We start from the raw sequence: 26,893 nt of genomic DNA, 5'->3' as shown, positions 1-26,893 counted from the left end.
AGAGGCCTGTAATTTTCATCATAGGTACACTTCAACTATGACAGACAAAATGAGCCCCAGATCCAGGGAGATTATCAGTGGTCTTGTATGTCTTCCATTTCCTAATAATTGCTCCCACAGTTGATGTCTTCAAACCAAGCTGCTTACCTATTGCAGATTCAGTCTTCCCAGCCTGGTGCAGGTCTACAATTTTGTTTCTGGTGTCCTTTGACAGCTCTTTGGTCTTGGCCATAGTGGAGTTTGGAGTGTGACTGTTTGAGGTTGTGGACAGGTGTCTTTTATACTGATAACAAGTTCAAACAGGTGCCATTAATACAGGTAACGAGCGGAGGACAGAGGAGCCTCTTAAAGAAGAAGTTACAGGTCTGTGAGAGCCAGAAATCTTGCTTGTTTGTAGGTGACCAAATACTTATTTTCCACCATCATTTGCAAATAAATTCATAAAAAATCCTACAAGTTGATTTTCTGGATTTTTTTCTCTCATTTTGTCTGTCATAGTTGAATGATGAAAATTGATGGCCTGTCTCATCTTTTTAAGTGGGAGAACTTGCACAATTGGTGGCTGACTAAATACCTTTTTGCCCCACTGTACATCCGGTTTTGATAGTACAATATAATTATAAAAAGGCAGAGTTACTTATTTATCATGTCCATAATCATATTACCAATTGAGGAACACCATTTTAGACAGGAGGGATTGACCAATGTGGTAATACCATCATCACTCATCGACAACACTCATTTACCATCCCTCATCATCCATCATCTCTTGAAACTTTCTGACATCAGCTTATCTACATTTTCTATTATTATGTGGATAGCAATGGGTCTACTGCACACCTTCCACTAGAGGACAAATGTTGTACTATTCATTGATTCTACAGATGTATCTGTAGTGACAGTGAATAACAAGCGTGCGCACCTCTCTTGGTCGAGTTCCCGCGCGGGCCCAGAACCCCAGGCCTTGTGCCTGGATTCCACACTCTCTGGGTCCTGTGAGACACTGCGCCTCAGCGCCGAGTGCCTTCTCTCCAGGCGCGCCACTGCCTGCTCCAGGGACTCACGCTGCTGCTTCTCCCGTGACTCCAGGATCTCCTTTTCCTTGCGCCGCACTTTTTTCTCCTGGCGTGCCACATTGGCCGTGAACTCGTACGTCTCCTGCAGCTGCTGAAGCTGCTCGGCGCTGGCGCAGTGTGAGGTAAGGCGCTCCTCCTTCTCCTCAAGTTCCTTTTCCACCTGGTACAGGGTGTTGTCTAGTCCCAGGGAGATGTTCGAAATGCTGCCAGCGCCAGAGGAGCTTCCGAGTTTCAGCAGCTCCTCAGCCCTCTGCCTTTCCTCAGCCACCGCTGGCAGGAGGCTGTCGGTTAGGCTGGCTAGCCGGCGGTCCTTGAAGAGGAGGCACTGCTCAGCCTGTTGCATCCGCTGCTCCTCCTGGGAGAGTTCTGAGGAGTCCTGTGCCCCCTTCTCCTGGGTCTCTTGCAGCTGTCGCTGCCGCTCCTTGTGGGCGTGGACCAGGACGGCCAGGGCTGCGCGCTCTGACGCCACCTCCTTCTCCAGGCACTCCTTCTGCAGCCGGAGACCCTCCTCCAACTGACCCAGCTCCTCCACCTGCGCTGCCTTGAAGTCCGTGTAACGGACCTGGGCAGCGCGCCCGGCCTCCTCGCCCATTCCGTCGCAGTCAGAGCGCCCGCTGGCCTCCTTGGCGCGGAGCAGGGCGGAGCGGATCTCGGCCAAGGCACGTCGCCCCTCTTCCAGGCGCCGGGTGTCCTCGCGGGTCAGCCGGGCAGCCGCCGCTTCGTGGCGCTCCCTCAGCTGCTCTTCTAGGCGCCCCACCAGGCCTAGCTGCTCCATCTCGCGCTCCTCCAGCCTCCGCCTCTCTGCCTCCAGCCGCACCGCCTGCTCCTCGTGCTCCCGCTTCAGCCGCTCCAGCTCGCGGAAGATCTCCGCCTGCTCGGCACGCTCTGCCGCCTCGCTATGGTGTCGCGCCTCCTCGTCCTGCGTCTTCTCATCCTCGCGCTCCTCCTGCTGCTTTCGCCGCTGGCGCCTGTGTAGCTCCAGCTCCTTGGTCTCGCGGTGGCGCTCCTCCTCAAAGCGCTGCTTCTCCGCCAGGAGGTCGCGCAGGCGGCTCTCGATGTCCTGGCTGCGGCAGCGGAGGGTCTCCTCCTGGCGGCGGATGCGCTGCTGCACCTGCTCCGACTCCTTGCGCTGGGACTCCACCTCCTGTTGCAGGCGCTCCAGCTCCGCCTTCTCACACTTCTGCCTGTCTTCCATCTCCTTAATAAGCCTCCTGCAACCCAAGCAAATACAAACAAATCATGAAACACTATGCAATACGCTATGGTCATTCGCCAAACACATGCATAGTAAACAAGGCATTTTTTTGAACGATTGGTATTAACAATAAGAGTCTACAATAATCATGTGAGGTCAGCATATTTGCTTTTGAAGCACACCATTCCTACAACGTGGTGCATTACAGGTGACTAGTGAGTAAGCATTATTGGCCTTATGTAGTCAAAATATGAGCATGTTTGTGTGCGTCTCCCCTCGCACCTTTTGTGTTCCAGCTTCTCCAGCTCTTCCCGTTGCTGTCTCTCAAATTCCAACCTAGGCAAGTACACCATTATCATTTAGCTGGCTTAATAACAATGACACTGAGACTGGACACACACACACACACCAGTATTACTCAACGAGACAGCACGATAACAGAAATGAAGGCTGCAATTGGCACATGGAATGACTGAAGAGCTTCATACAAGGCAATGGATGTCAAAGCTTGATGTCATCATTTTGTGCGAAAACAGTGATTGAAGCAAGCGAGGCGACGTGCAAAATCATAATAAAAACCAAGACGAGACGATGACGGCTTATGTTCAAACATGGTGGTGGCGGGACAAAGTGAAAATGATGTTTCACAAGCACTGTTAAAACAAAGCAGTGAACATTGAACACTCTGGTTGGGTCTACCTGAGATAGATAGGCCCCTTTTCAGTGAAGAGACTGCCGAGGGAGGGGTCAGAGATGCATTAGTTACTGTACTTATAAAATTAGAGACTCAATGAAGAGCAATAATCACACAAAGAGAGTTAAAACAACACAGCCATAACCATTACCAACGTTCACTAAATACGGGCTGTGTATTCCTCAGAATATCCATGGTTGCTCTGGACCTATTAATAATCGGGGGGGGGGGGGGGGGGGGGGGGGGGGGGTTGTCTGTGCGTGCATATCTACCTAGTAGATACCTAGTTGGTGATATTAGGTTTTGTTTTGTAAAAAATTTTTTTTTAAATAATTAAAAAATAAAAAATAAAAAAAATCAGGTTTAGGTCTAAATAGGAGTAAGTGCTATGGCATCACTTGTTGTACTGTACAAAATTTAAATGAAGACTAGTTGCATCCTCCACAAGGGGTGCTGTACAACAACAAAACAAACGTATTCCTTAGTGGTTCTGTACAAGCAAAATTAATCTCTGGCTCAGATTTGGAGAGTTAGTAATAGAATCAATGAAGGCCATACAGTTTGAGTGATGTGGCATTTGTGACGTGCAGCATGACCAGCTCACATGATTTTGGCTTGAGTCACAGCAGTTGCAATGTTACAGACCTCCTCCAATCCAAAGTAAATATTTTCCCCATTTCCATTTTGATCTACACATAAACTACCAGAACACTGATGTCTTTGACTGGGCACTGTAACATTGTATTTCAGCCCAATTGTTTGTTGTTGTATTTTTACAACCAATCCACTGCTTCAGTCTGTGGTCACACGGGTGAGCAGCAACGGACTGAAGCGAATGGAGGAAAAGGAGCGCTTACGAACTCCTGAGAAGGCAGGGGGAACTGCGCAGAGGGAGTTTGGGGGAATCATTCATGCCCTGGAGCACACATTTGACTAATCCTAAACCAGCCCTACTGCCAACTCCCCATGCACTTCTGGAGATCTGAGAGGAATAGATTAGTATAAGCAATATGGGAATAGCTTCATCCTTGCCCTCTGTAGGCTACGTGGAGTTTTCGCCATATTGCCTACACCTATCCAATCCTCTCAGATCTCCACAAGTGCATAGACAGTAGGGGCTAGGGGCCGATTTGGGATTAGGTGATACATACACTCACCCTGGGTTGTAGAGCATTACTGTGGAGAGGTTCTCACATGATTTGTTGAGATCGGTCATGGACAGACTAAAGGAAGAGAGCAGTCCACTCTGGAAAAAATTACCAACACTAAGTTCAACATGATCCTTGACCTCATGACTCATTAGTCAAGTCGCCTGCATCCTACAACGCTTACAGTAAACGTGCCCTTCCACTAGATGGTTATTTCAAATCAACGTTTATTGACCACGTACACAGATGTTATCGCCGGTGCAGCGAAATGCTTGGCTACATAATAAGCTATACGAGTCATGACTTACTTGATTTAAACCCTTGGGGAGCATAGGTCATCCACACATAATAATAACAACAAATTAATAATACCGCCACTAATAAGCTTCTATAAGAGGCCTTCGAGAGACATAGAGCCTTTGGTGTTACCTTCCTCTTTTCCCTTAGTTTAGCTGCCTCTTTAGGGTGGTTGAAACGGAACATGTTGGTTCTCCCCAGAAGGATAACAGCACCTATCAAACACAATAGAACGATAAACATGGAACAAAGATAATAAGGGGGAAAAAAATACATAGGAAGGGAAATGCACATGGGTGGGTTTTACTACTGATTGGGCATTCACAGAACAATCATTGTGTTGGCTGGCAGGAACTGGAACACGCTGTCGTACATGTCTATCCAAAGCATCCCAAATATGCTCAATGGGTGACATGTCTGGTGAGTATGCAGGCCATGGAAGAACTGGGTCATTTTCAGCTTCCAGGAATTGTGTACAGATCCTTGCGACATTGGGCCGGGCATTATCATGCTGAAACATGAGGTGATGGTGGCGGATGAATGGCATGACAATGGGCCTCAGGATCTCATCACGGTATCTCTGTGCATTAAAATTGCCATCGATAAAATGCAATTGTGTCGGTTGTTCATACCATAACCCCGCCACGGGGCACTCCATCACAACGTTGACATCAGCAATCCGACACCATACACGTGGTCTGCGGTTGTGAGGCCAGCTAGACGTACCGCCAAATTCTCTAAAATAACGTTGTAGGTGGCTTATGGTAGAGAAATCAATATTAAATTCTCTGGCAACTGCTCTGATAGACATTCCTGCAGTCAGCATACCAATTACACGCTCCCTCAAAACATCTGTGGTATTGTGTGACAACACTGCACATTTTAGAGTGGCCTTTTATTGTCCTCAGCACAAGGTGCACCTTTGTAATGATCATGCTATTTAATCAGCTTCTTGATATGCCACACCCTTATTCTAAACCTAACTCTAACCGTAACCGTAGCAAGCAGTTGCTTTTCAACAGTTTGTTGATAGTAGCCTATGACCATCTGTAGAGCATCTACAGATGGAAAATCCAGACAATCAAAATAACGTGCCACCAAAAGCGTATACCTTGGTTTAGTGGGGAGGCTTCTGTCACTTGCACTCCATTCACGGAGCACTGGGCCCCATTGAGTGGAACCAGTGTGACAGTGCCGGTCTGGTTCGCAAACATGCAGTGTTCACTCTCTAGGTCCAGCCCATGGAGAACTAGGGAAGAGAGAGTATGAGAGGGAAAGACAGTGTGTATGTGTGTGTGTGTGTGTGTGTGTGTATTAGCATTATCAATTGTTTCTTTGTCGTGATTTGTAGCAAAGTACGACAGCGGATAGAGTATGTAACAGAGGCCACTCACCAATGTCCTGAACAGTCGACGCATCGTCTCGACCAACATTCGTCCTGCCCTCCTAGAAAAACAAATGAAAGCGATACAGGAAGTCCATGTACCTTCTATTTAAGTTTAATAGGAGGACAAATGACCTTATGTGAAGCAATCTGAGAAAAAAAAACTAAGTGTAAAAATAACTAAAGAGTCAAATGAATAACCTTTAGATGGTAGAGGATGATGCCAGTACTTAGGAGGTCGTCGTCGATACCAATTAGATGAGGCAACTCCGAATCGAGGACGACACCGATTCCCTCTTTCCTCAGGGCAAGGGTTTCTTCCTGTGAAGACGAGATCAATTGTCAGTCATTAGGAATTGATTGATGATTCTGACTTAGGTCAATTAAATTTCACAGCTGACTAGAATATAAAAAGGCATATAACCAGAGTGCTTCTGTGAACTAAACTACATTTGACATTTTATACAAATATATACCTACTCACCTTGAGAATGTTCTGAGTTTCATTCCACTTGTTAGTCCACTCCTTGGTTAGCTCCAACACCTATGACAGAAAGTGCAAAAAATATTTTTCTTGAATATCAAAGATGAGGTCACATTAACTTGCTGTAATGCTTGACTTATTTGTTTATGGATTCGAAGAATAGAACACTGCACTTCCAAAGTATCAATAGCTTATTTTGAGTAATCGTGTTCATTTTTACTCGTAAAAGAACCATCCACATGGCCTTACTCGGGCTTCGTTCTGGTGTAGTTTCTCCTCCATGCTCAGAGCGGTGGGTGAGTCAAGAAGTGCAATCTGAGAAGGATGAAAACAAACCAACAATCAATACATTATTGAATCACACATCAATACTCCCTAAGTCAGTGTGACCTAGTTAGATAAGATGGGACATTTAAAAACACAACAAGGTCATAGGCCAGCAGCTGGAAAGGTGGACATGTTACATTTGAATAAAACATAATGTACTAGTTATGCATTATAAAAAAGTGCTCATAAGTTAACAAAACGCATTTTTGCTATACCCATGTGTGTACTATAACAGTTTTTTTTACATAACTTGTAAGGCAGTGTATTGTAGAGCGGTTTTGTTTTTTTAAATAAATGAATACAGAGAAAATGTTGTAGTGGACAGGATAGTTGAGTTCCAATGCCCTAAACCAGTGGTCCTCAAACCTGGTCCTGGGGTTTTTGTTTTTGCCCTAGCACTACACACCTGATTCAAATCATCAAAGCCTGACGAGGAGTTGTTGATTTGAATCAGGTGTGTAGTGCTAGGGCAAAAACAAAAATGTCAGTGTGACAAATCCCCACCTGGTTTCCCTGGACCAGAAGGGCCTTCAGTCGGGCAATTTCGGCCCTGAGCTCTCGGATGAGCTTGACGTTGCAGTCCTCATTGATCGTGGGCTTGTTGATGATGTTCTTGGCACGGTTGGCGTAGCGCAGAGTGCTCAGCGTCTCGCCGTAGTTGACGTCAGCAGGTGAAATGGCTGCCGCAAATGAGAGCAAAACATCTTTGAAACCTTTGTCGTACTACAAAACACTTCTACATTTGCAGTGTTTCTAATGCTACATCTTTGACTGTAAACATATCACAGATATTTAATTTATGGCCACTCACCACACTTAAGCCTCATATACATAAAGTCAGCCTTAACAAGGGTTTAGAAAGCCATGTTCACAAATTCTAGCACCAAGTATACTGGACTAGGAACCCAACAATGTCTGCAAAGCACATTCATGATTCCTGCTGTGGTAAAATTGTAAAAAAATTGGGGCCCCTGTTGTTTTATGGCTGAAGATCTCTAGGTAACCGTCCCCATCATCCATTTTACCCTGAGCTGAAGAGCCAAAACACAAATGGTTCTGCACATTCTTGGAGTGCCAGAGTTAAATCAGTTAAAACACACTGAAAACATACAAAATACATAATGTACAATGCCATGTAAGAACCATGTTGACTGTAGGTTTCCATCCAATTGGCAACAGATTTTTAATGAGAATATTCAAACATTTTCAAAGAAAATTAGCATATTTTCACACCAGTGGTGTGTTTTCACCAAATGGACGAGTTGCAGATTTTTTTTAAATCAGTGCGTGATGACGTAGTGCACACAAATTTCACTTTTTCGCTTAAGTTTTCATGCACCAACATTTTTTTTCTTCTAAAAGTTAGATATGTTTCCATCGCATTTTCAAATCTACGGATAGTTTTGTCACAAAAACTGTGGCGTTAAATAGCAAATGTGCCTACTCTGGTCTTGCAATTAAATAGCAAATGTGCCTTCTCTGGTCTTGCAATTAAATAGCAAATGTGCCTACTCTGGTCTTGCAATTAAATAGCAAATGTGCCTTCTCTGGTCTTGGCACGTGCCCTCTAGTAAAAAATAGCATGTTGATTACTATGGATAAGAGCGAAAATATTTGAATTTGTCAAACGGCAGTCGAGCATCGATCATGTCACCAGAATCAGACCCTTCAACATTCATTTGGAAGGAGCATCAAGCTCATACTGTGCACTTTCACCACGCTTTGAAGTCCATCATAACTTATTTCATTTGTAGCCTAATAAACTGCATGGTTTCCTGAGTTGTAGTGGGAGAACCACACACCATGTCATCGCATGACTCCCAGGTTTACTTCGATATGATGGTTATTATATCAATTAATGACAATCCAGGGTTCCCCATATACACTGAAGTAGACAGGTAAAAACCAGGGTTCCTAGTCCGGTGTATTTGGGGCTTTTCAAGGGAAGGATTGGAAACATTTGATTAAATGCAAGACATTTTGCATTATTAAGGACTTACTAGCGATCATGATGGTCTTGGAGTTGCCTCCCAGGCTGTCCTTGAGGAGCCACGTTAGCACAGAGTCTCTGTAAGGCACAAACACCTGCTTCTTCTTCAGGTTGGTGTTCACTCCGTCCTGGCTCAGGTCCGCTGGACCAAGACAAGGAAAAGATTTCAGATCAATCAATCAATACGAAAAATAATTGGCACTTCAGGCAGGCTAGAGCAAACACTCAGAGTATTTGAAAGATTTCAGTAGTATTTGAATCCAGGTCTGATCAATGGGCAAATCAACAGACATTGGAACACTGCTGTGGTTCAAATATTGTAAAGGGGAAAATGTATTCTTGTGGCCTGCATATTCAAGCTAAAAGACATTGCCAGATAAGGGGTTTCATTCCATACAAAAAAATAATATTATGAGACTTCAACGAATTCGTCTTCATATCTGCTGTCTCAATGATATAACAGTTGGTATAACAGTTACCCACCTAAAGCGGAGATGACATTGCCCAGGGTGACCAGTGACTTGTTGATGTTGCCGCCCTCCTTGAGCCGGACTCCAGTGGCACCGGTGGCGTCCGCTCTCTCGCTGCCCGCCAAGTCCACCAGGTGGATTTTACTGATCGTCTCGCAGGGCATCTCCGCATCAAACTTAGCCTGGAGAGGAGGGAGAAAACGCGTAAAAACCCTGAAGGGTTTCAAAGAGGCTGAAAGGCTAATATTGTTAAGTCTGATGAAGAACTTTGAGTCAAAACTTTGCACTTAAACTGTGGGTGCAATCAACACTGTATGTATCTAATTTTTCGTAATATGGATATGGCCATCACAAATGCTATTAGTGGCAACCCCTTTAAGGGTTAACATTCAGCATATAATGCAGCATACAGTCTTCCAAAGCCACAGTCCCGCTACTTTTTATTTCTCTCAATCAATGTCATTGATTGGCTAGGAGTCCACTCACTTGGTAACTGAATCAGTCCCTAACTAATAAACAAGGACTACTACACTACGGCCTTTGTTTACTGGAGTTGAGCATTCCTGGAGTAGCAGTACCGTAGCTAGCTAGCCTAGCGGTAGCTGTAGCATTAGCTTGCCTAGCAGCCCACCTGGGTGAAGTTGATGGTGAAGATGGCGTGCGAGCGGCTGCTGGTGTCGTTCATGCCCGTGGCGGCCGTGGTACGGTTGATGTTGCCCGCCTCCATCAGCTCCTCCACGTCGTGGTAGTTCTGCACCAGGTGCTTGGACAGATCTGGGGTCAGATTGGATTAACATTTGAGTTCATAATACAGAGAGATATCCACTGTTATAATGAGCTTGGGAGCCACCATTCTGCCTTACAGGACAGGTGTGGGATCGGTCTCAGAATGGAGAAAATACCAAATTAGGTCCCTTATGCGCCTAAAATCTCATTCATTATGATCTAAAAAGCATATTGTTGTCTTACCTTCCACGTAGGGTCCATCTTTTGGGTGCTCCCTCACCCTCAGGTTGTAGGTTTGGGTGGACTTCCTCCTGAGCAGGTCCCTGACACGTTCATTGTAGATCTCCAGGTAGCTGATGACATTGAGAGGATATAAAGAGGTCATTCAGAGGTCAAGTTTAGCCTGATGATATCTACCAATTATTATTAAGGGACCCTTTTTGTTGTCTCTTGGATGATGTACGAATTGCTGGATTGTCTACTGATCATGTGCAATCACTTTTTATTACATTTTAAAAAAGGATCATTGAGCCACCATAAAAAAATTGGATAATCTTTCCTTTTTAATGTTATATATTTTTAGTGCATCTCTGAGCAATGTTCTATCGATTCCCAGGGTAATTTGTGTGTATTGGACCTACTGCCGTTCAAACAGGTAGAAATACAGCCAGTGCATCATATGATGCAAAACGCATCAAGCCGGCTGTGAAAATGTGTGTTTGGAAAATTATATAAATCTTGAAAACTTTACTGCTGACATGCACAACATTTTGTCCCAGTATCAACAGTGGACTAATGCAACAAATATCAAAAGTATTGTTTTTGAGTGGATTATTCCTTTAAGCTTCTTAATTGAAGCTGGAGACATATCTCCCTCTCTAACTTTAAGCATCAGCTGTCAGAGCAGCTTATCGATCACTGTATCTGTACGCAGCCAATCTGTAAATAGCACACCAAACTACCTCATCCCCATGTAATTTATCTTCTTGCTCTTTTGCACCCCAGTATCTCTACTTGCACATCTACCACTCCAGTGTTAATGCTACATTTTTATTATTTCTCCTCTATGGCCTATTTATTGCCGACCTCCCTACATTTACACACAACGTACATATACTTTTTTTCTACTGTGTTATTGACTGTACGTTTGTTTATGTGTAACTCTGTGTTGTTGTTTGTGTCGCACTGCTTTGCTTTATCTTGGCCAGGTCGCAGTTGTAAATTAGAACTTGTTCTCAACTGGCCTGCATGGTTAAATAAAAACGTTTTTTTTTGTTATTCCAGAGAATGACAATGGACAGAGTTCTCTTACCTGACCTCGGTGCGGAAGGAGGCCTCATCCCAACGAGTCATCCCAGCAATCCGACTGAACAGACCCTCACATATCCGTGGAATGAGACCAGCATCTCCCTGATGAAAAATAAATCCATAGATCAAACACTTAAATCAATCGCAGACGATAATTTGACGTTAAACCTGACAACAATTGACCCTGTTCAGTGGAGGACTGGATTGAGGAAACCTGTTGATATGTTACAGAATAGATCTTAAAATTACTCATTACAGGGAAAACTCTAAATATGTCACATGTTTGGCTTTAGTCTTTCTCCAAAACAATCCAATACAAGAGGCCGCAGATAAAACTGACACTGAACTTTGACTTGCACTTTCCTCTAATCACTTTCCCCTAGACTTCCCCTAAACAGGACTGTCAGAGCCCTGCTTCGTCACTGTGATATTTGCTTAGGGTCTCCACGACTGATTGAAGTCCCAATAGTCTGATAATAAAAACAACTGCTCTGTTGAGTAGGCAAATGTTGTGGAAAGTTCCAGAAATGTCATGAACAGAGTAGACCTGATTCCTTATCTCCATGTCAGAGAGGCATGATTGTTGTACGTTATACAGTTCCAGTCAAAGTTTGGACACACCTACTCATTCAAGGGTTTTTCTTCGCTGCAGAATGCTGTGGTAGCTCTGCTAGTTAAGTGTGCCTTGAATTCTAAACCAATCACCAACAGTGTTACAAGCAAAGCACCCCCACACCTCCTCCATGCTTCACGGTGGGAACCACACATGCTGAGATCATCAGTTCACCTACTCTGTGTCTCACAAAGACATGGCAGTTGGAACAAAAAAAATCTCAAATTTGGACTCAGACCAAAGGACAGATTTCCACCGATCTAAATGTCTATTGCTCGTGTTTCTTGGCCCAAGCAAGTCTCTTCTTATTATTGGTGTGCTTTTAATAGTGGTTTCTTTGCAGCAATTTGACCATGAAGGCCTGATTCAGACGGTCTCCGCTGAACAGTTGATGTAGATGTCTGTTACCTGAACTCTGAAGCATTATATTTGGGCTGCAACCTGAGGTGCAGTTAACTCTAATGAACTTATCCTCTGCAGCAGATGTAACTCTGAGGATTATTTTCCTGTGGCGGTCCACATGAGAGCCAGTTTCATCGTAGCGCTTGATGGTTTTTGCGACTGCACTTGAAGAAACTTTCAAAGTTCTTGAAATTGTCCAGATTGACTGACCTTCATGTCTTAAATGGACTGTCGTTTCTCTTTGCTTATTTGAGCTGTTCTTCTCATAATATGGACATCGTCATTTACCAAATAGGGCTATCTTTTGTATACCACCCCTACCTTGTCACAACACAACTAATTGGCTCAAATGCATAAAGGAAAGAAATTGCACAAATTAACAAGGCACACCTATTCATTGAAATGCATACCTCATGAAGCTGGTTGAGAGAATGCCAAAAGTGGCTACTTTGAACAATCTCAAATATAAAATACATTGATTTTTTTTTAACCCTTTTTTGGTTACTACATGATTCCATATGTGTTATTTCATTGTTGTAATGTCTTCACTATTATTCTACAACGTAGAAAATAGTACAAAAATAAAGAAAAACCCTGGAATGAGTAGGCGTGTCCAAACTTTTGACTGGTACTGTATATTTAATCATTCCACATCATTGTGAACTGCTGAACACAGCCCAGTCTTTGATTTGGGCCTGTATTCATAAAGCGTCTCAGAGTAGGATAATTATGAACAAGATTATATAGACAAGGGAGACCTGATCCTAGATCAGCGCTCCTACTCCGATATGTTTTATGACCACAGGCCAAGAAAGGGAATATTTGTCTCACTGGATTTCCCATCATGGTGTAGGACTTCCCCGAGCCGGTCTGGCCATAGGCAAAGATGCAGGCGTTGTAGCCTTGGAACGCAGCCTTGAGAACATCTGAGCCCAAGTCTTTGAACACCTGCAAAGGAAGAGGGCAAACATGGGCTTGCTCAATAAGGTGAAATGTTCAGAGCTTTGGCAAATTGGAATGTAATGTAGCTGATACAATTCACAATGACAGGCACTCATTTGTTCCAAACAGTACATTTAGATCTGAATGTTCTGTAAAGTTGCGACCTCCTGAACAGGCCCCAGATCTAACTACCTCAAACAGATCCTACTGTAAGCAGTCAGTGAAATAAATAATCTAGCCAATACACAGTACAAAGTCAAAAATATGGAATTCATGTATGCATAGTTTTAAAACACATTTATAACAATTAGCTCATAGGCTGTGTTACTATTGAAACTGCACTGACATGATGCCAGGGGTGAAAGTAAGCCAGTAAGGTCCAGGACAGAAAACCGTCAAAATAAATAGTGGGGGTACGCTGTACCGGTTGAACATATCACAATAATTAAAACAAAGATTCCAAGAAAACTGTAGACCTCAAAAAAATTATTTATCATTACCGCATGTCATCCACATGAAAAGTTGGCAATTGTGTGCAATACGCTTCAAAATGCGATGTGGTTTGGCGATAACACATTTTGCAAAGGCAGAGGTGAGTGGCAGTGACCCGATGTCACAGGAAGGCCATAAAGATCATCAAGGACAACAACCACCCGAACCACTGCCTGTTCACCCCGCTATCATCCAGAAGGCGAGGTCAGTACAGGTGCATCAAAGCTGGGACTGAGAGACTGAAAAACAGCTTCTATCTCAAGGCCATCAGACTGTTAAACAGCCACCACTAACATTGAGTGGCTGCTGCCAACACACTGACTCAACTCCAGCCACTTTAATAATGGGAATTGATGGGAAATGATGTAAAATATATCACTAGCCACTTTAAACAATGCTACCTAATATAATATTACATACCCTACATTATTAATCTCATATGTATATGTATATACTGTACTCTATATCATCCACTGCATCTTTATGTAATACATGTATCACTAGCCACTTTAACTATGCCACTTTGTTTACATACTCATCTCATATGTATTTACTGTACTCTATACCATCTACTGTATCTTGCCTATGCCACTCTGTACCATCACTCATTCATATATCTTTATGTACATATTCTTTATCCCCTTACACTTGTGTCTATAAGGTAGTAGTTTTGGGATTGTTAGCTAGATTACTTGTTGGTTATTACTGCATTGTCGGAACTAGAAGCACAAGCATTTCGCTACACTCGCATTAACATCTGCTAATCATGTGTATGTGACAAATAAAATTTGATTTGATTTGAAGATGCACGTGGACAGTGGACGCATCAATTCAGGTTACAAGTGTAAGCCTAATCAAAAACAAAATCACTGAATGTCATTCATTACACCTCTTGGTGTTTTGTTACTGATGTCTCCTTCCATTCATCAAATGGCGGGTGCACACAGTACGCATTCAGGAATTATTTTATAGTGGAGGAACGTGCGCAAATAGCCAGGCTTGCAGGAGCATTGTCCTCTAATTGTTTGATAATCAGATGAAAGCGTCATGACTGTTTATGTTAATGCCACATTACAAATGCAATACATTCAAATGAAACAACAAATCTGTACTTTTAGGCCCACAGAGATCTTAACGGGGATTCTAAAGCAATTCTGTTTCAGCCTCCCAAAAAGTGTGTATGTGATAAGGTACTGTACCAGTAAGAAATTACATCTACTTTGACCCCTGTATGATGCAATATTATGATTTTTTTTTTAAGGTTGCGCAACAGTAAGTCATATCTTATGTCAGAAGCTTGGGAGTCAACATGTAGACTAGACTATCAGAACATTAGCCAACTGTTTTGAATCAATGAACTTCCATCCATAACAAAATATCCTACAACTAAAACAATGTAAATGACCGCTGAACAGAGGCAAATGTAAGCTGCTTTGACTATAATCTGATTCGGACAACAACCAAAAAACATTTGAACATTTTTTTTTTAAAACAGAAAGTGTTAGTCCAGATAACATTTTCCGACTGAAATATGACATTTACCTTTTCCTGAGAGATAAAGGTGTTGCTTTTACTGTCAGCGGAGTCATAGGAGAAGTCATAGGTGAAGGTCTTTTTACTCTCCCTCATCGAATCCCCGGTAATGCCATCTGGTATCTAATTAAATACAACAAAATAGGATGAAATATACTGTAAAGACAAAGTGGAGTGAATTTTTATTTAACTAGGCAAGTCAGTTAAGAACAAAGTCTTATTTACAATGGCAACCCCGGCCTAACCCGGCCAAACCCTCACCCGGACAACGCTTGATTATTATTGCAATAGAAATGCTGTTTAAAACTTAAAATGACCTTCAAGTTTGTAATGGTGGTCTTGTCCCCTTTCATTTCAATTATGTTTTTGGCAGTCAAGTCCTTCTCCCTGTAAAAATCAAAACATAAAACAGGTTAATACTTCCAAATAACTAACCTTCACCTTTCTTTGAGCCAAACCAGGATGCAACAGAGACAGTGAACCAATGAAGGAGCATCAGAGTATAAAAAAAATGATTACCAAAATGCAGTACTTTGTGATTCACAAATTGGACCAACAAGAAAGGTACCAGTTACATTAGCAACAAAAGACAACATACATTTACTGTGATTAATTAATCCGAAGACTACATTCTCTCTAAGATCGGGCTAGTGTATGCCGTCTGGGGTCGGGAAGAATGCCAACTGAATCCTCTTAGTTCATATTTGCTTAATTGATCACTAAAGGTCTGGAGGAAAGTATTCAGTTCAAGCTTTTATTATTAGTGGCCTTTCCAATATGACATACAGCAATGAAATAACACCGTACTTTCTGGTGCCTAACAGATTACCATTAACACAATGCCAACTGGATCAGGTCTAGGCCAATTGGTATAAAAATGTGTCAAAGGTCACTTCCTTCAGAATCCTTCCTTGTTTTTCCCCAAAGGTTCATAGTGAATCTTATTTGGAATCTGTACATAATATTTCACACACCTACATTTAACATTTTTACAATGACGGCTTAGGAACAGATTTTTCATTATCAGCTTGGGGATTTCATCGTCAACCTTTCGGGTTACTGGCCCAACGCTCTAACCACTAGGCTACCTGCCGCCCCAGCATAGAGGTGTAGAGTAAGTGGCAGGGTGGTTGTCTTCTATCGTGCAGCTATGTATGCATCCTATTTACTGTAGGAAATAGTTTGTGATTTAAAAAAATGCCATGCAATTCTTGAAAGAGATCAGAAAATTATTAAGGTATCCCATAATCCATGGGTGGCTGCTAATACTAACTCCCAATACCGGACACAGCACAGCCATGGTAGCTCTAGTTCCTATTCTTCGTGTTTGTTTTGTTGGTTAACCTGTTCACCCGTCACCTTGCCAGCTGTCTGCTACATAAAATAATGTGTGTTTGTGCCAACCTCCAGGCGTTCTTATTGGTAGATTAGCAATGGGGTGTGTGGCATTTAAATCCCAAATGTTGTCTCCCTCTAAATTTTGGAAGACCCCGTTGTGGCTACGTCAGTGCTTGTTATGACAAAATATAATACGCAGTGTTACTGCAACATGGCCATTCAAATTAGAATGTGTTAAACTGTTAGACGTTCGAAATGGTTACAATGTATCACAGTGAGCCAGTGTCCAGCCGGGCGCCTCTCTTCAAAGGAAACAATATAACCAGTAACAACAACCATAGCATAATTTGGCCGTTTTTGTTTAGCATGTTTTTTTTCTTTACTTACCGTCTGTTCATAGGCCTGAGCCGGACAGCCACCCGCACCGATGCCATTGCACATCCCTGTTTTGTCGGCGTCACCTGCTACTAGATCCAGGTATCCTTGAAAGGAACAACCCAATCGTGAGAAGTACAAATAAATGTGGCTAGCACCCAAAACCAGCTGGCTAAGCGCGATTCGGTATCTTGAGTCTGTTTCCAATTTCCTTTGTACCACCCGACCGGTTACACACAGAGCCAAGTTTACTTTCAAAAGAAGAGGGCTAGCTACTTTATGCGCCTCCCTGAGACTTGAGCGTGCACTTTATATTAGCCTGCTAACATTACCGTCACAGAAAAAAAGAATCAAACACACAAAGTGTCATACGATAGTAAATCACAAAGCTGATACGGGTACTCGGTGAGGACAAATTACATTCGTGGGGAAAATAGTTACACTCCTGTACAGACGGTGGCGGTAGAGAACTGTTGATTAACCGAAGAAGAACCATGAACCAGCGCGCACACATTTACTTCCTGTGTTTTCTTGAAAGTGTGTAGAGAGAGGTGAGTATTCTCAGTCTCAAGTCAGTTTATCTGCAATCAGGGCTCAGGAAATGCTCTGTTTGCACACATATACATATTGATCTGTTTAATCTGTACATTTGTCTGGTCAGCGGCACCAGCTATCAGTTCGAGGTGATAACGCTTACTAGAAATGTTAAATAGCTAGCTAATGCTAGTTAGCGTGCCTCACCGCTTCATTCATTGTACTGTACTAGCTAGCCAGTAGTAGCTAAAGCTATCAAGCTAAAGTACCCCACTTTTCTTTCATTATTTGTTCATTTTGTTTAAAAAAAATTGTGCCCAGCTAATGTGGCTATGTTTTTGTTTTGTTGTTCCAGGTGAAAGAGCGCCAGGGGAAAGTTGTTAATCATGGATATTCGACCAAACCACACCATTTACATCAATAATGTAAATGATAAGATCAAGAAGGATGGTAAGAATCACAGTGCAACTTTGTTCCACGATCATGTCTCTAGCTACAGCGTTCCTTCAGGACTAGATAGCTATTTATCCGCTTGTACTGGAGCTGTAGTAAGTTTACATAGATTTCTTTGTCTGTGTCAATTGTCTATAAGTAACAACAGTTAAGTAACATTTTTTGTTGTTGCCTTCTAGAACTGAAGCGGTCACTCTATGCCCTGTTCTCTCAGTTTGGGCAAGTCATGGACATTGTTGCCATGAAAACCATGAAGATGAGAGGGCAGGCGTTTGTGGTGTTCAAAGAGCTTGCCTCGGCTACGAACGCACTGCGTCAACTTCAAGGTTTTCCTTTCTACAATAAGCCCATGGTAAGTTACTACTTAGTTTCACAAATGGAAGTAGTACAGGGTGTTATTCATTACCATATATGAGCAAAACTTTTTGCACCGTAGCAGCTAAACATTTTGCTGTGAAAATGTGGAGTTTCTTAGTGGACAAGTTCAGGCAGTTCCTCAGCTTTTCGGTCTGTTTTCTACCATTTGGTTTCTAGTGAATACGACCCAGGTCTGTGCTAAGCAAAAATCTTATTGTACTTGTCTCTTATTTTCAGCGCATTCAGTATGCTAAGACAGACTCTGAGGTGATCTCCAAAATCAGAGGCACATTTGGGGACAAGGACAAGAAGAAGGACAGGAAGAAGAAGGCTCAAGATCAAGTGGCCAACGTGGCCAAGAAACCAGCACTGGTGAGACTAGTATAGTATATCAAATCACATTTTCAAATGTTATTTGTCACATACCTTGAATATAATAGGTGTAGACCTTACAGTGAAATGCTTACTTTCAAGCCCTTTAACCAACAATGCAGTTTTAAGACAAGTAAATGTTAAGTGAAAAATAAAAGTAACAAATAATTAAAGTAGTAAAATAACAGTAGCGAGCCTATATGCAGGGGTTACCGGTACAGGGTAATGTGCGAGGGTATCAGTTAGGTGAGGTAATATGAAGGTAGCGTTTTTAAAGTGACTATGCATAGATAATGAACAGAGAGTAGCAGCAGCATAAAAGAGGGGGGCAATGCAAATAGTCTGTGTAACCATTTGATTAAATGTTCAGGAGTCTTATGCCTTTGGGTAGAAGCTGTTAAGAAGCCTTTTGGACCTAGACTTGGCGCTCCAGTACAGCTTGCCGTGCTGTAGCAGAGAGAACAGTCTATGACTAGGGTGGCTGGAGTCTTAGACATTTTTTATGGCCTTCTTCTGACACCGCCTGGTATAGAGGTCATGGATGGCAGAAAGCTTGGCCCCCGTGATGTACTGGACTGTACGCACTACCCACTGTAGTGCTTTGCGGCCGGAGGTCGAGCAGTTGCCATACCAGGCAGTGATGCAACCAGTCAGGATGCTCTCGATGGTGCAGCTGTAGAACCTTTTGAGGATCTGAGGACCCATGACAAATATTTTCAGTCTCCTGAGGGGGAATAGGTTTTGTCGTGCCCTCTTCACGACTGTCTTGGTGTGTTTGGACCATGATAGTTTGTTGGTGATGTGGACACCAAGGATCTTGAAGCTCTCGACCTGCTCCACTACAGCCCTGTCGATGAGAATGGGGGCGTGCTCGGTCCTCTTTTTCCTGTAGTCCACAATTATCTCCTTTGGATCACGTTGAGGGAGAGATTGTTTTCCTGGCACCACACAGCCAGGTCTCTGATCTCCTCCCTATAGGCTGTCTCATCGTTGTCTGTGATCAGGCCTAATACTGTTGTGTTACCGTTGGAGTTATGCCTGGCCATGCACACATAAGTGAACCTGGGGTACAGGAGGGGACTAAGCACGCACCCTTGGTGGGCCCCCATGTTGAGGATCAGTGTGGCGGATGTTTTGTTACCTACCCTTACCACCTGGGGGCGGCCTGTCAGGATGTCCAGGATCCAGTTGCAGAGGGAGGTGTTTAGTCCCAGGTTTCTTAGCTTTGTAGGCCCAGGTTTCTTAGCTTTAAGGGCACTGTGGTGTTGAACGCTGAGCTGTAGTCAGTGAATAGCATTCTCACATAGGTGTTCCTTTTGTCCTGGTGTGAAAGGGCAGTGTGGAGTGCAATAGAGATTGCATCTTCTGTGGATCTGTTGGGGCGATATGCAAATTGGAGTGGGTGTAGGGTTTCAGGGATAATGGTGTTGATGTGAGCCATGACCAGCCTTTCAAAGCACTTCATGGCTACAGACGTAAGTGCTACGGGTCTGTAGTCATTTAGGCAGGTTACCTTAGTGTTCTTGGGCACTGGGACTACGGTGTTCTGCTTGAAACTGCTTGATATTAAAGACTCAGTCAGGGACAGGTTGACAATGTCAGTGAAGACACTTGCCAGTTGGTCGGCGCATGCCCAGAGTACACGTCCTGGTAATCCAGCCTTGCAGCCAGATGAATGTTGACCTGTTTAAAGGTCTTACTCACATCAACTACGGAGAGCGTGATCACACAGTCGTCCAGAACAGCTGATGCTCTCATGCATGTTTCAGTGTTGCTTGCCTCGAAGCGAGCATAGAAATAATTTAGCTCGTCTGGTAGGCTTGTGTCACTGGGCAGCTCTCGGCTGTGCTTCCCTTTTGTAGTCTGTAATAGTTTGCAAGCCCTGCCACATCCGATGAGCGTTAGAGCCGGTGTAGTATGATTCATTCTTAGTCCTGTATTGATGCTTTGTCTGTTTGATGGTTCGTTGTAGGGCATAGTGGGATTACTTTTAAACTACCGGGTTAGAGTCCTGCTCCTTGAAAGCGTCAGCTCTACTCTTTAGCTCAGTGCGGATGTTGCCTGTAATCCATGGCTTCTGTTTGGGGTATGTATGCTACAGTCACTGTGGGGATGACGTTGTCGATGCACTTATTGATGAAGCCAGTGACTAATGTGGTGTACTCTTCAATACCATCGGAAGAATCCCGGAAAATATTCCAATCTGTGCTAGCAAAACAGTCCTGTAGCTTAGCATCTGCTTCATCTGACCACTTTTTTTATTGACCGAGTCACTGGTACTTCCTGCTTTAGTTTTTGCTTGTAAGCAGGATTCAGGAGGATATAATTATGGTCAGATTTGCCAAATGGAGGGCGAGGGAGAGCTTTGTATGCATCTCTCAGTGTGGAGTAAAAGTAGTCTCGAGTTTATTTTTTTATTTTTTATTTCTTCATCTGATTGCCCATTTAACATGCTGGTAGAAATGAGGTAAAATGGATTTAAGTTTCCCTGCATTAAAGTCCCCAACCACTAGGAGCTCCGCCTCTGGATGAGTGATTTCCTGTTTGCTTATGGCTGAATACAGCTCATTGAGCACTGTCTTAGTGCCATCATCATAGGCTATATTACTGCGTCCCAAATGGCATCCTATTCTCTATACCATATATTATAGTGAATCTTTTTGACCAGAGCCTATAGGGCAGGGGTCGGCAACCTGCTCAACTGCAGGCTTTTTTTGGCCCCATTTGTTTGGGTAAAAAAAGACTGTAAAATCACCAGGAATTCAGCTACAATTAGTTTAATTTAGGAAATATGTTCCCAAGAGACCTACAGTTGAATTCGGAAATGTACATACACTTAGGTTGGAGTCATGAAACAAAGATTATTTTGCTTATAATTCACTGTTTCACAATTCGTGGGTCAGAAGTAGAGGTCGCCCGATTATGATTTTTCAACGCCGATACCGATTATTGGAAGACCAAAATAGCCGATAGCCGATGATTAATAATAATAATAATAATAATAATAATAATAAATAAAAGTTTTAAAAATTGTGTTTGTAATAATGACAATTACAACAATACTGAATTAACACTTATTTGAACCTAATATAATACATCAATAAAATCAATTTGGCCTCAAATAAATAATGAAACATGTTCAATTTGGTTTAAATAATGCAAAACAAAGTGTTGGAGAAGAATGTAAAAGTGCAATATGTGCTATGTAAGAAAGCTAACGGTTCAGTTCCTTGCTCAGAACATGAGAACATATGAAAACTGGTGGTTCCTTTTAACGTGAGTTTTCAATATTCCCAGGTAAGAAGTTTTAGGTTGTAGTTATTATAGGACTATTTCTCTCTATACCATTTGTATTTCATTAACCTTTGACTATTGGATGTTCTTATAGGCACTTTAGTATTGCCAGTGTAACAGTTTAGCTTCCGTCCCTCTCCTCGCTCCTCCCTGGGCTCGAACCAACAACACAACGACAACAGCCACCACATCGAAGCAGCGTTACCCACGCAGAGCAAGGGAAACAACCACCCCAAGTCTCAGAGCGAGTGACGTTTGAAACGCTATTAGCGCGCACCCCGCTAACTAGATAGCCATTTCACTTCGGTCAAACCAGCCTCATCTCGGGAGTTGATAGGTTTGAAGTTATAAACAGCGCAATGCTTGACGCACAACGAAGAGCTGCTGGCATAACGCACAAAAGTGCTGTTTTAATGAATGTTTACGCGCCTGCTTCTGCCTACCACCGCTCAGTCAGATACTTAGATACTTGTATGTTTATATGCTCAGTCAGATTATATGCAACACAAGACACGCTAGATAATATCATCAACCATGTGTCGTTAACTAGTGATTATGATTTTATAAGATAAGTTTAATGCTAGCTAGCAGCTTACCTTAGCTTACTGCATTTGCGTAACAGGCAGTCTCCTTGTGGAGTGCAACGAGAGAGCGGCAGGTCGTTATTGCGTTGGACTAGTTAACTGTAAGGTTGCAAGATTGGATCCCCCGAGCCGACAAGGTGAAAATCTTTCTTTCTGCCCCTGAACGAGGTAGTTAACCCATCGTTCCTAGGCCGTCATTGAAAATAAGAATGTGTTCTTAACTGACTTGCCTAGTTAAATAAAGGTGTTAAATAAAAAAAAATCGGCGCCCAAAAATAAAGATTTCCGATTGTTATGAAGACGATTAATCGGTCGACCTCTAGTCAGAAGTTTAAATGCACTTTGACTGTGTCTTTAAACAGCTTGGAAAACTCAAGAAAATGATGTCATGGCTTTAGAAGCTTCTGATAGGCTAATTGACATATTTTGAGGTGTGCCTGTGGATGTATTTCAAGGCCTACCTTCAAACTCAGTGCCTTTATGCTTGACATCATGGGAAAATTAAAAGAAATTAGCCTCAGAAAATAAATTGAAGATCTCCACAAGTCTGGTTCATCCTTAGGGAGCAATTTCCAATCGCCTGAAGGTACCACGTTCATCTGTACAAACAATAGTATGCAAGTATTAACATCATGGGACTACACAGCCGTCATTCCGCTCAGAAAGGAGACGCGTTCTGTATCCTAGAGATGAACGTACTTTGGTACAAAAAGTGCAAATCAATCCCAGAACAACAGCAAAGGACCTTGTGAAGATGCTGGAGGGAACAGGTACAAAAGTATCTATATCCACAGTAAAACAAGTCCTATATCGACATAACCTGAAAGGCTGCTCGGCAAGGAAGAAGCCACTGCTCCAAAACCACCATTAAAAAAAGCCAGACTACAGTTTGCATCTGCATATGGGGACAAAGATTGTACTTTTTGGAGAAATGTCCTCTGGTCTGATGGAACAAAAATGGAACTGTTTGGCCATCATGACCATTGTTATGTTTGGAGGAAAAAGGGGGCGGCTTGCAAGCTGAAGAACACCATCCCAACCGTGAAGCACAGGGGTGGCAGCATCATGTTGTGGGGGTGCTTTGCTGCAGGAGGGACTGGTGCACTTCACAAAATAGATGGCTTCATGAGGGAGGAAAAATATGTGGATATATTGAAGCAACATCAAGACATCAGTCAGGAAGTTAAAGCTTGGTCACAAATGGTTCTTACAAATGGACAATGACCCCAAGCATACTTCCAAAGTTGTGGCAAAATGGCTTAAGGACAACAAAGTCAAGGTATTGGAGTGGCCATCAAAGTCCTGACCTCAATCCTATACAAAAATTGTGGACAGAACTGAAAAAGCATGTGTGAGCAAGGAGGTCTACAAACCTGACTCAGTTACACTAGCTCTGTCAGGAGGAATGGGCCAACATTCACCCAACTTATTGTGGTAAGCTTGTGGAAGGCTACCCGCCACGTTTGACCCAAGTTAAACAATTTAAAGTCAATGCTGTATTAAGTTTTGACCCACTGGGAATGTGATGAAAGAAATTGAAGCTGAAATAAATCATTCTCTCTACTATTATTCTGACATTTCACATTCTTAAAATAAAGTGGTGATCTTAATTGACCTAAGACAGGGAATTTTTACTAGGATTAAATGTCAGGAATTGTGAAACTGAGTTTAATGTATTTTTCTAAGGTGTATGTAAACTTCCGACTTCAACTGTATGTGATCGTGTCTCAATGTATTTCAATGTATGACATTTTAAGTTTTCTTGTCATGTGCACAAGTATAGTGAAATGCCTTTCTTGCCAGCTCTTAACCCAACAATGCAGTAATCAAGATCAATGTAGTACTAAAAATAACATACGGTAGAACAAAAACAGAAATAATAAGAACACAGGAAAGTAAGTAAGCTATTTACAGGTTCAGTTCCAATACCATATTTACGATACTGGAGAAATAGGTAGTAGATGTGTTTAGGGGTAAGGTGACTAGGCATCGGGATATATGATAAATAGAGCAGCAGCAGCGTATATGTGAGTACGTGTGTCAGTATAGACGTGTGTACGTGTTATATGTGTTAACAAATGAAGTGTGTGTGTCCGAGTGTCATGGTGCATGAGTGGCGGCAGGTAGCCTACTGGTTGGAGCGCTAGGCCAGTATAACCGAAAGGTTGCTAGATCGAATCCCCGAGCTGACAAGGTAAAAATCTGTCATTCTGCCCCTGTTCCTAGGCCGTCATTGTAAATAAGAATTTGTTCTCAACTGACTTGCCTAGTTAAATAAAGGTCAAATAAAAATGAGTGTGTAGAGTCCTGTGAGTGTGCGTAGAGACGGTGCAAAATCAAATAGAAGGCACTACTTAGATTGTTATAATTATGCTCTGGCCCCCGACCATCCGCTCTGACAAAATTTGTCCCGAGGCTGAATCTCGTTGCCTACCCCTGCCATAGGGCACGAGTATTTGTCAACATATTGCACATAGCCACCCTGTACGCTTTTGAATGTAGTCAGAAATTGTACTCCAACGCTATTTTCATAACTTGTTTATCCTTTCTATTAACAGGGATCAGCCAACACAAACAATGCTCCAACAACCATGCAGGTAAGAATTATAACCTAGAATGTTAAGTGAACTTGTTAATTTTCCGTTTGCTGAGTAAACTGTTTGTCCTGTGTAACTGTGTTATTTTCCTGCTGCCATCTGTAAGTGTTTGATAAAAGATCAAATTTTATGTGACGTCTGTCAGATTACTCTGTGTAATCCACTGTTTTCCAATAGAATATGAAGTTAGCGCATGTTCGAAGTCACTATCACGTGATACTTCTATAAATGATTTAATGCTAAATGCTTGTCCTGATTTGTTATAGAGTTGGAATCACATTCTATGCATCCCCTGCCCCCCCCCCCCCCCCCCCCCCCCAAAAAAAAAAGAATCAGCCGTGCAGTGACGTGGCTGCGCCTTCTCCGTTGACAAACAACGGCTCCCTGGGCGGCGGTCGCGTAAAATGCTGTTTAAAAAAAAGAATAATAAATATGATTTGCACCACCCAAAGAAAATAACGTAGTTACACAGGAGAAACATAGGTACAAGTTACACCGCAACGAATGCATTTTTCACTGATACCGACTGTAATAGGGGGTACACTCCGCCGACACGCGTCGCAACTCAACCCCATTTGAGATGTATATGGAGTTGTGTTTACTCAGCAAACGTCCCTTGTGTGTGACGGACTAAATCACTAGTGATGATGGACTCTCTTAATAAGCGCAATGTTGAAGTGACTTGTATTCTTGCAAAAAAATCTCTTCTCTCACTACTTAAGGAGCCTTTTACTGTTTTGATACGCCCTGTTTGGATTAACTGTTGGAGGGCTACAGATAGTCTGGTCTGCTTATTGACTAAGCTGCAAAAATGTTCCATGGGAAGGTTTTATGTGACAATCACAGACTGATTTCTTTGTCTTTTTAGGTTCCAGACAATCCACCCAACTACATTTTATTCCTTAATAACCTGCCAGAGGAAACGAATGAAATGATGCTCTCCATGCTGTTCAATCAGTGAGTATTGAATGATCTTGTTGTCAAATGAGTAAACTCGCCTAGATGCCTGATTTGCATTCATTCTTCGGCAGCAATTGTTATTGAGTCTGGCTCGTGAACTTGTGAAATATACAGTAGTTGCTTTATATCAGGGTTTCTTAAAATATGGGTAGGAGCCCTTGGGCATGTGAGAGGTAGGTTGTGAGTTATGAGAATACACGTATAATCACACACTATTTCTTCTTAATTTGGGTCGTTGGAGGACGATTTGGGTCAATTTCTAATTTTGGTCTCCGAAGCTGAAAACGTTTCAGAACCTCTGCTTTATATAATTCAGACTTCACCATTGCCAGGTGGTGAAGTCTTTGATATATGATATTTTGCAGAATGGCAACTGGGGCTCTGTTCAAGAGGGTGCAAAACTACAGGACGTTGAGATAGAAATGCATTGTGTCGAACAAACCTGCTTATCTACCATGTAGAAAAGGGAGATCATGTCAGCTCTATTCATTACATTTCTGATTTCTGAACACTTCACCTCTCTCAATATACCCATGATTTCTCTTTTTCCTCATAGATTCCCTGGTTTCAAAGAGGTGCGACTCGTCCCCGGCAAACACGACATCTCCTTTGTAGAGTTTGAGAGCGAGGGCCAGGCGGGAGTGGCCAAAGATGCACTGCAGGGCTTCCGGATTACGGCCCAATGCGCCATGAAGATCACTTATGCCAAGAAGTAGTTCCCACGATGACGTCACTGGACAGGGAACACACATTGGACTCTGGGTTAGAGATGGGTTGGACCCCCTGATTTTTACTTTGTTTTTTGTATCGGCTGTGGAATCTCCCAGGAGTTTTTGTTGTTTTTTTGACTGATTTCTGTGCAGTCGCTGTGAGGTGGACTGTGAAGATAATCCTCTAAACATCGCCTCTCTATTTTGTATGGCACAGTAATAAAGAAGTTTTGTGCAA

The 26,893-nt window shown here is 42.7% G+C and overlaps 2 protein-coding genes across 11 annotated transcripts in view; one reads left to right on the top strand and one right to left on the bottom strand.

Annotated features, from left to right (window-relative positions):
- The window catches only part of LOC110486025 (kinesin-like protein KIF16B), a 27,765-nt gene extending 10,559 nt beyond the window's left edge, over window positions 1-17,206 (bottom strand). For 2 of the 9 annotated variants that reach the window (XM_021557321.2, XM_021557323.2), the window contains exons 1-20: window positions 16,807-17,206; window positions 15,399-15,468; window positions 15,091-15,204; window positions 12,946-13,062; window positions 11,104-11,201; window positions 10,035-10,144; window positions 9,697-9,839; window positions 9,079-9,247; window positions 8,606-8,737; window positions 7,110-7,285; window positions 6,528-6,593; window positions 6,279-6,338; window positions 5,996-6,115; window positions 5,805-5,856; window positions 5,522-5,659; window positions 4,543-4,625; window positions 4,123-4,211; window positions 2,971-3,003; window positions 2,554-2,607; window positions 923-2,287 (exon numbers count right to left, since the gene is read on the bottom strand). In XM_021557321.2, the coding sequence (XP_021412996.2) occupies window positions 923-2,287; window positions 2,554-2,607; window positions 2,971-3,003; window positions 4,123-4,211; window positions 4,543-4,625; window positions 5,522-5,659; window positions 5,805-5,856; window positions 5,996-6,115; window positions 6,279-6,338; window positions 6,528-6,593; window positions 7,110-7,285; window positions 8,606-8,737; window positions 9,079-9,247; window positions 9,697-9,839; window positions 10,035-10,144; window positions 11,104-11,201; window positions 12,946-13,062; window positions 15,091-15,204; window positions 15,399-15,468; window positions 16,807-16,853 (3,236 nt within the window). In that variant the 5' untranslated portion in view covers window positions 16,854-17,206. The other 7 variants (XM_021557327.2, XM_021557328.2, XM_021557324.2 and 4 more) reach the window with 6 other exon arrangements.
- On the top strand, window positions 17,207-26,893 carry LOC110486026 (U2 small nuclear ribonucleoprotein B''). Of its 2 annotated transcripts, none has more exons than XM_021557330.2 (7): window positions 17,207-17,345; window positions 17,684-17,778; window positions 17,961-18,133; window positions 18,376-18,510; window positions 24,947-24,985; window positions 25,854-25,942; window positions 26,502-26,893. In XM_021557330.2, the coding sequence occupies exons 2-7, from the start codon at window positions 17,715-17,717 to the stop codon at window positions 26,659-26,661; spliced, it is 660 nt and encodes a 219-aa protein (XP_021413005.1). In that variant the 5' UTR covers window positions 17,207-17,345; window positions 17,684-17,714; the 3' UTR covers window positions 26,662-26,893. The 2 variants fall into 2 exon arrangements, with proteins under 2 accessions (XP_021413005.1, XP_021413006.1); XM_021557331.2 differs by having other exon boundaries at window positions 17,340-17,477.

This window comes from Oncorhynchus mykiss, chromosome 13 (assembly GCF_013265735.2).
Source record: "Oncorhynchus mykiss isolate Arlee chromosome 13, USDA_OmykA_1.1, whole genome shotgun sequence".
NCBI classification, from domain to species: domain Eukaryota; kingdom Metazoa; phylum Chordata; class Actinopteri; order Salmoniformes; family Salmonidae; genus Oncorhynchus; species Oncorhynchus mykiss.
This window is presented reverse-complemented; position numbering and strand designations above follow the sequence as displayed.

Bases quoted from the DNA above. Each gene is read 5' to 3' on its own strand.
- LOC110486026 (XM_021557330.2), top strand. From the start codon at position 17,715: ATGGATATTCGACCAAACCACACCATTTACATCAATAATGTAAATGAT. The intron at 17,779-17,960 runs GTAAGAATCACA...GTTGCCTTCTAG, and splicing joins TGATAAGATCAAGAAGGATG to AACTGAAGCGGTCACTCTAT. The intron at 18,134-18,375 runs GTAAGTTACTAC...TCTTATTTTCAG, and splicing joins CTTTCTACAATAAGCCCATG to CGCATTCAGTATGCTAAGAC.